We start from the raw sequence: 13,190 nt of genomic DNA, 5'->3' as shown, positions 1-13,190 counted from the left end.
AAAGAGAAGAAACGAAAGAAGCTAGTAAAAAATCATTCTCCTCTTTAATTTAATGCTGAATTATTGATACAAGGATCTTCTATGTTATTTAACAGCTTTTGAAGAGAATTTTAACATGGTTATTAAAGATCCAAAACTTCATGTTAAATTTCTTGTCAGCATTTACTCAAAAACGTGTATTCAATTACACCGTCAGTAAAAGAGATTTACCTAATAAGAGCACCATAAAACCTTGCTTCTCTAGCAACCTGCCGTTCAAAAGCTTTGGCAGATTGCTTGAAGTATTTTCCAACATGCTGCAAAGAGAAGAAAGTTTGTAAACTTGATTACATGTCCCAGATTCCAAGTAAAAGCTAAAGAAGCTGTGGCTGCTATTGACAAGTTAATGAAGTTATACAAGACTTGGTTGCCGCAACTTACTTCATAAAACTAGTGAACATCACATACTAGTGTGAACATAAAACAAGAAGATAGAAAATTTACACGGTAACATTGCAGCTTGGTGGCAGCAGATACAGCCAGGTCGGACAAAGCTTCATTAGATAATAGTTTCGGCCTTGTCATGCTAGCCACAGTTACCGCATCATTTGCTTCCACCTAAACACAATAATTAGAACAAAAATATCTATATTGTTAGCCTACACACAAGTTGCAACATATACAACCGCAATCTAAAAACAATATCACAGAGAATATTTAAATAGCAGCCACCATCTAGAGTAGATACTATACATGAAGGATTTCACTCCATGAAACAATATTTTTTGTAATGAACTTGTGATTGTTAGTTCCTCTGACACTGTAACTTGCTATCGAAAATGTTATTTCAAAACTTCATTTCATTCTTAGATGCTAACACAATATCTTCTTCAATTCACAAACTTGTTCATCAAAAACATGCTGCGAATAGCCTCAAGTAAATCTTACATTATTAGAAACAAATATTTAGAGAGAGAAAAAATAAACATATCACAAGAGTTCCTAGAAGTGATGTTCATTACTCACGGTGTTGATGAGATCTATGATGACAGAGAGCTCCTGATGAGCTAACTGCAAATTCTCCACCATGCTCTGCCATTGCCATGGAGTTGAGGCCTCCTTTGAGGCCTTCTTCTGCTTCTTGTTCTTCTCCTCGTCATCCTTCTCAACTGCCCAAGCAAAATCGATTCGCCTAATGAGCGAGAGCCGCTTCTCATCATAATCCACATCTCTATAAGAAACCACACAAAATTGAAGAGGGGTGTCACGTTAACAAGCGCAAACTAGGGTTTAGATTGCTACTAGCTCTACTTTCGAAAATGCTGCCAGTACAAAATAAGCTAATACACAGAAGCAAAATAGGGGGAGAAAAAGTATGAAAAGGAGAAAGAAGAAGATGCATACGAGGGGAAACGTTCAATTCCATTTTCTTCGATGGATTCCAAGCGCTTGATCGGAAGCTTGTCGATGGAGACTTGCAATTGTGTTCCCTCCTCCATTTTTCTTGGAAAATAAAAATTTCCCAGAAAATTCTACAAAACCCTGTCTCCAAGAAGGGGCATGAAAGTATGTCTCAAGTGAAATCCCAAAGGAAAATACCTTCAACATAAACTGTATCACCAAAAAAGGGAAATAAATAAACCACCATACTAATAACAAAGCCTTGTGCCTTTGTCTGACTAAAATAAACAACCAATGCAAAAAGAGAATATCAATCATAACCCAACAACCAGAAAAAAAGAAAAGGAAAATGAATAATATCTTTTCAAGACTCAAAAAGAATTATTATTCACAAAAATACATCACCACACATTAATTTTCAAAAAACTAAATCTTTTAAATAGTAGCAGCCAAAAGTTAAAAAAATGTTATATTGACCTAAACTTTTCTTTTTCAGTTGGAAGAGGGTTATGCTAGCTTAACAAAAAATTTTGGATTCAGTTCTAGATATACATTTGCATTTAATCTAAAAAGGAGAAACTTTGTATATCTATTAATTAAAAAGTTCTTTTTCTTCCATATTTTACTTTGACATCTACTAACATAAATACAGGTGAAAACAAAATTGGATCAGACCAATTTTGGACAAATCCAAGATCCAAACTGAGCTCTACAATTTTTTCTTTTTTGGATAGACAAAAACCCCTATACAAAACCAAAACAAAACAAAAAAGATATATCTATAAAGCATAGTTTTCCAATCTCTCAACATGTCTTGAGAAGAAAAGCCACCTATAAAGATCATGCGTTTTAGACCAAAGAGATGCTAGTCTTTATCATCATTGTACCATAAATAAGGACACAAAGAATCAAAAGACACACCATAAGGGTGCATTAGTACCAATTAAACATTTCAGTTCATCGCACAAGTTCAATGGAATTTAAATTACAACAATTACTTATTTTATTGAACTTTCTGTTCATAAGAAGCCATGGCAGTAGATCACCAATTTTCATGCATAGAACAACATATATAATACAATTTGGCAAGCAATATTACATGAATAAGAAACTAATCTAGAATTTTTTTTCTTCTAAACTATCATCAACCGCCACTCACGACTTGGTCATAAAAAGTTAACACAAATTGATTTGTATACCCAGAGCAAAGCCTCAACGAGTGTAAAACAATGCACCTTGCTGTGTTCTGTTTACACCAACTAGACAAACTTTTTCACTTTCAACTTAATATAAGGCTATATAACCAGCTCACCTAGTCAAATTATGAAACCTAATCAAAGATTAGTACTAAAACGAACAAAATGTACATGTTCAACAGTTCAAGTAATCATGTACTAACTACTAATTTGAAATATTAACAGTGCTAGAACTCCAACCGTCTTCCGTGTAAAATATCATCCCAGGGAGAAAAGACGCCTTATATGCATTATAGAAAAGGAATTTAAGGGTAGAGAACAAATATGAAACATGCAGGTGACTTGCATCGTGCCTAGAAGCAGAAAAATGAAAACAAGAAATGTAAGGTAAAAATGAATCGTACCCAGAAAGTTTTGAATGGTGGTTGGGTTCGGTGGACTTGAGCGGCGGAGAGAACACCTAAGGCGGAGACAACATCTTCCTCTAATCCCTTCTTCGTGAGCTGGGGAAGGTGGAGAAGAGAGTGAACCTGCGAGGTTACCAATGGTGGGCTGGCGACGCAGAGGTGGTGGCAGCAGGCGGCAGCGGCGGCAGAAGAGGAGTTTAGGGATTTCAGATTTGTTTTGTTTGAATTCGGGAGAAACGAAAAGATACTGATGGGTTTAAACCGGTTTTGTGCGTGGCACTTATTATAAGTTACTAGTGTTTAAACGGGTTAATTTTTAACAAATGATACCTGCGCATCGCGCGGACCAGTGTTGTCAAACTCAGACCGGACCGGTCGGTTCGATCGAAAATTTTTAAAGAAATAATCAAGTATTATTATTGTTAATTATGAAATAACCTAAAATCATAATGGATTCTATTTTTAAAAAAACAATCATTAATTGATATCTATAAATAGAAACTATCGTTAAAATGTTTTGATTAAAAATATGAGGGGTTAATTACTATTCATTATTAATAATATATCGATTATATCAAAAAGTAAAAATATAATTATCCGCATTTACACCATTAAAAAAATTACCATCATAAGTAAAATTTTGTCAAAAAAAAATTGTATACATAGTGAATTTAAAAAATAAATATCGTTAAATAATTATACTTTTTTTAATAATTTGTAAAAAATTAAATATCATAAACTATATTCTTTTAAAAGTAACCCTTTTAAATTGTTATGTTTGACATGATTTATTTGTATATCATTTAAATTGATATTATTTTTAATTATAATAATCATTTATCCTTAATAATTATTGTTAGAATTTAATAATTTTTCATGCCTTACAATAATTAGGGCAAAAAACGCAAATGAGCCAAGGCTAGCTCAATTTTACGCAAATCCGCCAAATGAAACTTTGCTACGACAATCCACCAGATCAAATATTTATATAATTCGAATCAATAAGATTCGAATTAGCCTAACACATAATTCGAATTGATAAAATTCGAATTACTATATGACAATGTAAGCACGTAGTTCGAATTAACTTGTCCCGAATTATGCATGCACACTCACACGTAATTCGAATTGATTTGTCACGAATTAAGATGAAAAATCACGAGTAATTCGAATCAATATGATTCGAACTACCAAATCATAAATCGAAGTATCTTAATTCGAATTAGTAGGTTTAGGTGAAGAAGTTCATATTTCGAATCATATAGACTCGAATTATTCACACCGGGTAATTCGAATGTAATTGATTCGAATTAGTTAGGAGCCGTTTTCTATATATATGTTGTGAAATCATGTTGCTGTGAACAAAGAGGTGAGATGGCTAGTGAGGATAGTTTTCTAGTGCTAGTACACCACAGAGGATCGATTAAGAGAAAAACTCGGTCTGGGGTGAAGTTCACGGATAAGGATCCTCTATGTATTACCATGAGCCCTGCGACCAATTACGATGGTCTCGTGAGCTCTGTGCTTGGCAAACTTGGTCTGGAAGGAGTGAAGAGAGTTAAGAAGTTTTTCTATCGCATTCTAATCACGGTGCTCCACGATACGGTGAAGTATGATTGTTTCACGATCGGGAGTGATGAGGACTTGCAGGTCATGTTTCTTTCTTGTAGGCAGTTTCTAGAGGTGAGGACACCGGAGCTGTTGGCTAAGTTCGTCGACGTGGTATCTAGCTCTGGTGGGTCGAACCAGAATGCCAACACTATAGCCACGGCGGCCGGTTCGAGCTCGAGACCTGCGGTTGCTTCTTCCTCTGTTCCAGTGTATGAGGCAGCGGTCCAGCCTGCCGCCTCCCCATCGTTTGCTGTTGATCTCACCGGCAATGTTGGAGACGAGGTTGGATATGATGAACATCATCCGACTGAAGTACAGTGTCCTCCTCCGGCTGGTGTTGGCGAGGGATTGTGTGATGATCCAGATGATGATGAAGTCGAGCCGGATATTATCGCTGATGAAAGCGGCGATGATGTTGGAGCGAGTGATCCGATAAGGCCTACTGGTGGTTCTAGTTCTGGCACAAATCAGTACCCACCCTATTTTTCATCTTTGGATCTGGATGCCATGAGGCAGGACAGACATCTTGGGCAGCTAGCTGGATTTGGCGCTAGAGATACCGACGGGTCTGCCGGTATAACAGAGTTCCAGGTTGGTCAACAATTCCAGAATAAAGATGAGGAGCTGTTGAGTGTCAAGACGTATAGCATCCACCGAGGGGTACAGTACAAGGTGGTTGAGTCTGACTATCGCCGGTACGTGGGAAAGTGTTCTGAGTTTGGGAATGGGTGCACATGGTTGATTAGGCTAAGCCTCCGACAGCGCAAGGGCATCTGGGAAGTCAAGCGGTACAACGGGCCGCATACCTGTCTCGCCACCTCCATCTCCAGCGACCATAGGAGCTTGGACTACCACGTGATAGCGACATTCATCATGCCAATGGTTAGGGCTGACACATCTGTCAACATCAAGGTGCTTCTAAATGCAACGGCAGCGCACTTTGGCTTCAGGCCTACATACCGAAGGGTGTGGATGGCCAAGCAGAAGGCGGTGGCAATCATCTACGGGGACTGGGATGAGTCGTACAACGAGCTCTCTCGGTGGGTCTTAGGAGTTCAGTTGACTATGCCTGGCACTGTAGCAGTCCTCAGGACCTGCCCTATTCGAGTTGGTGGACAGGTGGATGAGTCTCAGGCTTATTTTCATAGGATGTTCTGGACTATTCTCCCTTGTATCGAAGCATTTCATTATTGCAAGCCGTTGGTGAGTATTGACGGCACCCATCTATATGGCAAGTATGGGAGAACATTGCTTGTGGCGATTGCACAGGACGGGAATTCCAACATACTCCCTGTGACATTCGCACTAGTTGAGGGTGAGAATGCTGAGTCATGGTCCTTCTTTCTCTTCTGCATTCGACACGTTGCAGCGAATTTCGCCCTCACCTTCAAGGGCAAAGATGCCCGGAGGCTTCTTGTGAACGCCGCATATGCGAAGACCGAGGTGGAGTTTGACTACTGGTTCGACATCCTACGCTCTGAGAATCCGGCAATGTGTGACTGGGCGAACCGAATTGAGTACTCGTTGTGGACACAGTACTGTGATGAAGGTCAGAGATTCGGGCACATGACGACCAATATATCAGAGTGTGTCAATTCAATCCTGAAGGAGGTAAGGAACCTCCCTGTTTGCTCGCTGGTGAAGGCCACATACGGAAGGCTGGCTGAGCTATTTGTCTGTAAGGGTAGGGAGGCCGAGGCTCAGATGGGTACTGGACAACAATTCAGTCAATACCTAGTAAAGTGTATTGAGGCCAACCTGAAGACAGCCAGGTGCTTCACAGTGACTGTTTATGACAGGGATAACTCGGAGTACACCGTGGCTGAGATGACTCCGACAGGTTCATTCTCACTTGGTACGTACAGGGTCTCATTAGGGTCCAAGACTTGTGATTGTGGATACTTCCAAGCACTTCATTTCCCGTGTCCTCACGCCCTGGCCTGCTATGCTTATTCACGTCTTACATGGCAGCCTTACGTCTACCAGGTCTATCGCCTTAGTTCCGTTTTCGGTGTCTATCAGATGGGATTTACACCTCCCATTCCGGAGGGTTTCTGGCCACCATATGCCGGGCCTACCGTTATACCGGATCCGAACATGAGGCGTGCGAGGGAGGGTCGTCCAAGGTCCACACGCATTCGCACCAACATGGATAATGCAGATCCGAACCGGCCAAAGAGATGTGGCCTCTGTAGGCAGCCAGGACACACCCGTCGTAGTTGTCCACAAGCAACAGGACCCAGCGGGAATGCTGGGAATTAATAGGAGATATGATTTGTCTGTTTTTATTTCTTACTATATCAGCAGATGTATTTTATTTCAGTTAGCGACCATTGTTCTACGTGGAACTAAGTTGTATGCTATAAGTGTTGAAACTTGTAATTCGTACCACATAAGTATGTTGAATGTCTTTCTAATTTTGGAATTTAGTGACTAAAACAAACTACACTATTTGGTGGGATGACTGATAATATGTAACATAACATCAAAGTACATAACATAACATAACATCAAAGTACATAACATCAAAGTACATAACATAACATCAAAGTACATAACATAACACTGATAATGGTCCAGATATCCTCAAGGAAATGCGGTCCACCGAACTCGGCGACAATGCCATCACTAGCAAGGAAGTCTGGAAACATGGAGCCCGGACTCACCCATGGAGTAATCTCCTGAAGGGTCTGATCGTCACCGGGAACACTGACGAAATAATCTCCATGTGGTCCACCCCCAAGCCCAGAGTCAGTGTGACTCGTCAGATCTCCCATGCCAGATCCATACCACTCACCATCATGCCCCCTGATAGGGCCTATCAACCCCCACTGCAGCACCTCCTCCAGCTGCATCCCCCCCAGCCTGATGGGCACTCTCTCTAGCAGCAGCCCCCCTCCTCCTGCCTCCACGACCACGTCGTCTCCCGCCACCCCTAACTGCATCCTTGACGTCATCCATAGCATGATCAACCCAATTCCACTCACGCTGGCTACGACGTGTCCCGACCCGTGCTCTCCTCTCAGTACGACGTCTGTCAGGAACATCGTCAACTCGGGCCATATCTGGAACTCGGCCTGCACCCCTCTGCGTCGCCTCATCCGAAATAGGAATACCTCTCGGATCCCCCAATAACATCTCCGGCGACAGGAACCTCTTTCCGTGCTGATGCCACCATGTCAAGAAATCATGCGAGGGACCGGGGTCGGGCACGATGTCGAACTGTAAAATGTTCTCCGCACGCTCCTGCCCGTGAAGATGCCAGTCAGCTAAGTGCGCCGGGAACCAACGGTCACCTCCTCTCCCGTCCTTCGACATCAAGAAGTCGATGTTCAGGGCGGGACGCGGGGGGGCTGAACGCCGCCAAACTGTGGTAAAACTCTATCAACCTGATGCCACTCGACCACCGCAAAATAAATCAACGACGTCACACATCGCCATAACATCGTATGCCGCGGCTCCAAGACCTCCGGATGGACAACCTGGATGACGTCGAGTGCGCTATACGGCATCCATATGAACTGAAAAAAGCAATCAATAACAATTTAACACTTCTGTTAGACAATATAAACTGAAACAACGACTGGAGCTACATATGGTTTCAGCATACTTACATCCCGAGGCTGTAACAAGTCGATCTTCAGGCGAGCCATCTGTACCCGAGGTCCCTTGTTGCTAATCCCAGGATTGTAACCAGACCATCTGCAAAAGAGGTTAAACATTCTACTGCATTCATCACTCACTCTACAATGCATGAAATTGCTTCTATAATCGAAAATAAATACAATAATGATATATAGCAGAAAACAATAACGGTACCTCGAGGAAAGGGGCCAGCTAATCTCATCATACCCAGTAGGCCTAAATGAAGGAAACCTCCAGAAGATCCAAGACTGCAGTAACTGTAAAGGCCCAGCTAACTTCACGACATGTCTGTTGGTGACTCGGCACATGTACCGGTACAACCATGCTAGTGCCGCCGACCCCCAACTGTAGCCACCCATCTCCTCAAGCCGAGCAACATAGGGTAGCCATCTGATGTGTATACAATTGCCGAACTTGTCGGCAAACAGCTGCGTGCCCAATAACATCATGATATAGGCACGGGCAAAGCGCTTAACTGTCTCCTCATCAGCCCCGTCGGGACACTCTCCAAATGTCTCCTGGAACCAGGTGCAGTTGACTGCGAATTTCTGAACCTGGTTCTCGGGAGGTAAAACACCGAGCAACTCATGGAACCACTGCCAAGCTCGCCGCCCACCCTCAATGTACAGGTGGAAGTCCGTCAGGCAACCACTGACGTAATGTCCGTCCACTGGTAACCCCAGCTGGTATGCAACGTCCTGAAGCGTGATGGTGCACTCCCCGAACGGCATGTGGAAGGTGTGCGTCTCAGGCCGCCACCTCTCGACGAATGCGCTGACTAGGGGCTCGTCTAGTCGGAACCATCTGTCGTTCAGTCTCGCAAGATGGTATAATCCGGCCATGTGCAAGTACAGAACGTACCTCTCATCAAGACGCATCCCCTGCTGCCGCCTAACGCTGGATATGCAACGACGAGGCTGGCCAGTACATAAACCGCATAATTAGAACAGATCCACAAACCACTAACATATACAATTTATTTTGTAAAGAACCAAAAAATAAATCGTGCAACACAACATATATGAAACAGGCAACCAACATTGTATACACAAACCGCTAACATGAACCACGTGCAAAAACCATTAACAAATACAACAATCACTAACAAGTAAAACCGTTAACAAAAACCACTAGCATACACCTCTATCATAAACCACAACCTTAAACCGCTAACCGTCACTAAAACCACTATCAAAAAACCATTAACAAAAACCGCTAACAAAACACAATAAAAAAAACCACTAACAAAAACCACTGGCCTAAACCATTACCTTAAACCGCTAACACTAACATAAACCGCTATAAAAAACCATTAACAAAAACCACTTGCCTACACCACTATCCTAAACCACTATCCTAAACCACTAAAGGTAACATAAACCATTACAAAAAACCATTATCAAATACCACTATCATAAACTACTTTCATCAAACACTACCATAAACCACTAACAAAAAACACTATCAACAGCGCAACATCATAAACTACTAACCTCGTCGTTGATCACCCCGGCGATATGAGCAACTCCATCTAAACGATAAAGCCTCCCCGGATCGTCCCCCATCCCCTGAATTTTCCTCTCTTGTCTTACTCGGCCCGAATGTTGGTCATTTTCTCTGGGATTTGGTGGGGTATGAGAATGATAAAGTGATTCGAATGAACTTGGTTCGAACTCCTTATATAGCCGAAACCCTTGTAATTCGAATCAAGTAGATTCAAATTACTTATGTTCACCAAGCCCAACTAATTCGAATCAATATGATTCGAACCCCACTCATGTATCCTTCTCAATGTAATTCGAATTGATTTATTTCGAACTACACTATTATAATTCGAACCTAGTCGTTTCGAATTACTAAGGATTTTTGCATGATAATTCGATTCTTATTGATTCGAATTACCTTGGAACATAGCTTGAAAGTAATTCGAATTGATTCACTCGAATTACGTGAAAATCTAATTCGAATCCTATTGATTCGAATTATATACAAATGAGTTCTGGTGGATTGAGGTATCAAACTTTTGATTTGGCTGATTTCGGTTAAAGTGAGCTCCCCTTGGCTCATTTGGATTTTTTACCCCAATAATTATCTATAAAAAAACATATATATATACTAAAAAAATTATTAAATAAATTTATTCTTTTTTTCCTATTTTCACATTAAATTTTTTTGTCCTGTCTTTCTTAATTGTTATTATGTTATTACAATTGTTAAATAATATTAATAAATTTTTTAAAAATAGAAATAGCGATGGCACCTTGAATAATTAATTTAATAGAATTAAATTTAAATGAATAAGATGATTCAATCAATTATACAAATAATAGCATATTTGTAAATATTAATAATGAAAAAGTCTCACTAATGTGAATGATCAATACAATAATTATATGAAAAAATAACTAATTACATAATTGCATAATTTTCAAGATCATATATAGTTGAATCTAATGGACAAATAAAAAATATCTATATGATAATGTCCTAATACTTTTAACATACTATAAATTATATTATAAATTTATATATATTATAATTTTAAGTCAACTCTTTAAACACATTATAACATAAACCATTTAAAAAGATATTCTAAATTAACAAATATCTCATGGGTCACAACATACATTCTAAATTGTCACGATATTTCAAATAAAAAGAGCATCAATACAGATAAATCAATGAATATAACTAAAATAAAGAGCAACAAAGAGACACATCAAAAAAATAATAATAAAGAGAATCAGTAAAAATATTAACATATAAACCACATACATGAACAATGTATATATTAATTGTGAATCAGAAAAAAAGACTATATATATAGGAATTGAAGTACACATGACAAAATAGAATATTACAAAACAAAATTATAGTAAGATTATTTAAAAACAACGTAAAGATGACACATTTTTTTGTTAATCAGAAGCTAAAAGAAAAAAAAAGTATGCACCTAATATAAGCAAATAAAATAAACAAAAATTTTAAAAAATATAAAAAATAAAATGTATAAATAAAGATAAAAGAAATAAAAATTAAATAAATTACAAAAATTGTATCCTAAACATAAGAGAGAGAGAGAAAGCGAATGAGTAAAAAATATTTGATCTTGTATAAATAGATGGTATTGAAAAAAATAAACTAATTAAATTAATTCATATATTTTATTATCATATTTATTATTTATTGAATAATTTGATATTTACTCCAATCAAATCAAATATTTAATATAATTAATCAAATTAATTAATTGATATAATTAATTATAATAAATCAATTCATATAAATTATAATAAATGGTGAAATTTAAATGTCTAATCAAATTAATTAATTGATATAATTAATTAATTATAATTGATTTGTTTTAACAAATTAAATGAAATAGATCAGGAAACACCTCAAGAGCATGCCACATCAGTTCCATTATTAAGTGCAAAAATATGATTTTTATATAATAGAATAGATAGATAATAAATATATTTTCTTAAATTAGTATAATCATACATTATTCATTAAATATTAATTGTAATATTGTAATATAATTATAATAAAGATAAATTTCTAAAATAAATTTATTTAGAGAAATATAAATTGGTTATTAATAACCGTTGCCATTATCATATAATTGTCATATTATATTATTATCAATATAATTAAAATAATTAAAAATATTTTTTATTGATAATTGATAAATAGTTTAATAATGCATTAAATATTGATTTTATATAACTATAATAAAAAAATTTTTCTAAATTAGTATGATTATCTATTATTACTTAAATGCTAATTATAATATAATTATAATAAAGATATTTTTATAAAATAAACTTAGAAGAGAAAACAATGCATTTATTTTGGCGAAAAAATAGATTTATGAGAAATCAACACTTCACTTTCATTAGCCGGGTGAAAAAATAGATTTATAAGATATTCATCACTACATACTCATGATGCTAGACTTGAAGTTATCTATGTTGTGCCTAACACCAAAATATATGATTTGATAGGCTATTTTTTTCTCAGTCAATTTACAAATCGAAACACAATAACTTTTTTAATTGAGCTATGTATTTTTCCTTCTTAGAATCGACAAATAAAAATTAAAGAACAATTAAAAAATAAATAAACACATTTTAAATATTTAATATTTATTTAGAAAGTTAAAAAAACTTTAAAATTGATTAACTTAAGAAATATTTAATACTTAATATTAATTTGAAATCAAAGAATAATTTAAAAATGGTAAATAAACACATTCATATCAACCTTTAAATATAAAGACTTAAAAAACGTTAATATTAATTTCAATAATTAATTTTACTTCACAAAGTTAAACAAAATGTGGTATATATAGTAAACGGTTAAATGCTAGCAATTACATAAATAATTATGAAATATCTATTCTATTATATAAAAATCGGATGTCTGCACTTAATGATGAAGCTGAATATTATATAATTCATTATATTAGTGAATTAGTCTTTTCATTTATAAAGTCTAAAATAAAATATATAAATTCTTATTTATTCTAATTAAATTTATTTATATACTATATATGAATTAACGTCTATTCGATTCTATCTATTCTATTATATAAAAATCGGATGTCTGCACTTAATGATGAAGCTGACGTAGCATGCTTCGGAGGGTGTTTCCGCTTTAATTGTTTTAACTCATTCAATACAATTTATTGCACTGAATTAATTATATTAACTAATTAATTTGATTAGATATTTAAATATTTCTTTTCTTAATATAATTTATTATAATTTATATTACTTAATTAATTATACTACATTAATTATAATTCGTTATATTAGTGAATTAGTCTTTTCATTTATAAAGTCTAAAATAAAATAAATAAATTATTATTTATTCTAATTAAATTTATTTATATACTATATATGAATTAACGTCTATTCTATCTATCTACTTAATATACTAAAACTGG

At 36.4% G+C, this 13,190-nt stretch overlaps 3 protein-coding genes across 4 annotated transcripts in view; 1 reads left to right on the top strand and 2 right to left on the bottom strand.

Moving 5' to 3' along the window:
• Positions 1-3,246, bottom strand: part of LOC107464628 (mediator of RNA polymerase II transcription subunit 17) — a 5,239-nt gene extending 1,993 nt beyond the window's left edge. Inside the window, exons 1-5 of one of the 2 annotated variants that reach the window (XM_016083561.3) lie at positions 2,981-3,246; positions 1,384-1,590; positions 1,006-1,210; positions 484-597; positions 211-296 (exon numbers count right to left, since the gene is read on the bottom strand). In XM_016083561.3, coding sequence (XP_015939047.1) covers positions 211-296; positions 484-597; positions 1,006-1,210; positions 1,384-1,478 — 500 coding nt within the window. In that variant the 5' untranslated portion in view covers positions 1,479-1,590; positions 2,981-3,246. The remainder of the gene's footprint in view (positions 1-210; positions 297-483; positions 598-1,005; positions 1,211-1,383; positions 1,591-2,980) is intronic. The other variant, XM_016083562.3, reaches the window with a different exon arrangement.
• Positions 3,247-4,357: 1,111 nt separating this feature from the next.
• Positions 4,358-6,856, top strand: LOC107464545 (uncharacterized). The gene has a single exon (XM_016083471.1). The coding sequence runs from the start codon at positions 4,358-4,360 to the stop codon at positions 6,854-6,856; it is 2,499 nt and encodes an 832-aa protein (XP_015938957.1).
• Positions 6,857-7,978: 1,122 nt separating this feature from the next.
• Positions 7,979-9,804, bottom strand: LOC107464544 (protein MAIN-LIKE 1-like). The gene is made up of 4 exons (XM_016083470.1): positions 9,733-9,804; positions 8,414-9,156; positions 8,209-8,296; positions 7,979-8,095 (listed from the first exon to the last, which is right to left on the bottom strand). Exons 1-4 carry the CDS (start codon positions 9,802-9,804, stop codon positions 7,979-7,981), a joined length of 1,020 nt encoding a protein of 339 aa, XP_015938956.1.
• Positions 9,805-13,190: the final 3,386 nt, after the last annotated feature.

This window comes from Arachis duranensis, chromosome 9, assembly GCF_000817695.3.
Source record: "Arachis duranensis cultivar V14167 chromosome 9, aradu.V14167.gnm2.J7QH, whole genome shotgun sequence".
Classification (NCBI taxonomy): domain Eukaryota; kingdom Viridiplantae; phylum Streptophyta; class Magnoliopsida; order Fabales; family Fabaceae; genus Arachis; species Arachis duranensis.
The sequence above is the reverse complement of the archived record's forward strand: the minus strand, read 5'-3'. Positions and strand labels throughout refer to the sequence as shown.

What these genes read in the sequence shown, in the direction of transcription:
- LOC107464545 (XM_016083471.1), top strand. Translation starts at nt 4,358, where the DNA reads ATGGCTAGTGAGGATAGTTTTCTAGTGCTAGTACACCACAGAGGATCG.
- LOC107464544 (XM_016083470.1), bottom strand. Translation starts at nt 9,804, where the DNA reads ATGGGGGACGATCCGGGGAGGCTTTATCGTTTAGATGGAGTTGCTCAT. An exon ending in CCGGGGTGATCAACGACGAG is followed by an intron (nt 9,157 to 9,732) that starts GTTAGTAGTTTA and finishes TGTACTGGCCAG; the next exon opens with CCTCGTCGTTGCATATCCAG. An exon ending in AGCTGGCCCCTTTCCTCGAG is followed by an intron (nt 8,297 to 8,413) that starts GTACCGTTATTG and finishes CCTCTTTTGCAG; the next exon opens with ATGGTCTGGTTACAATCCTG.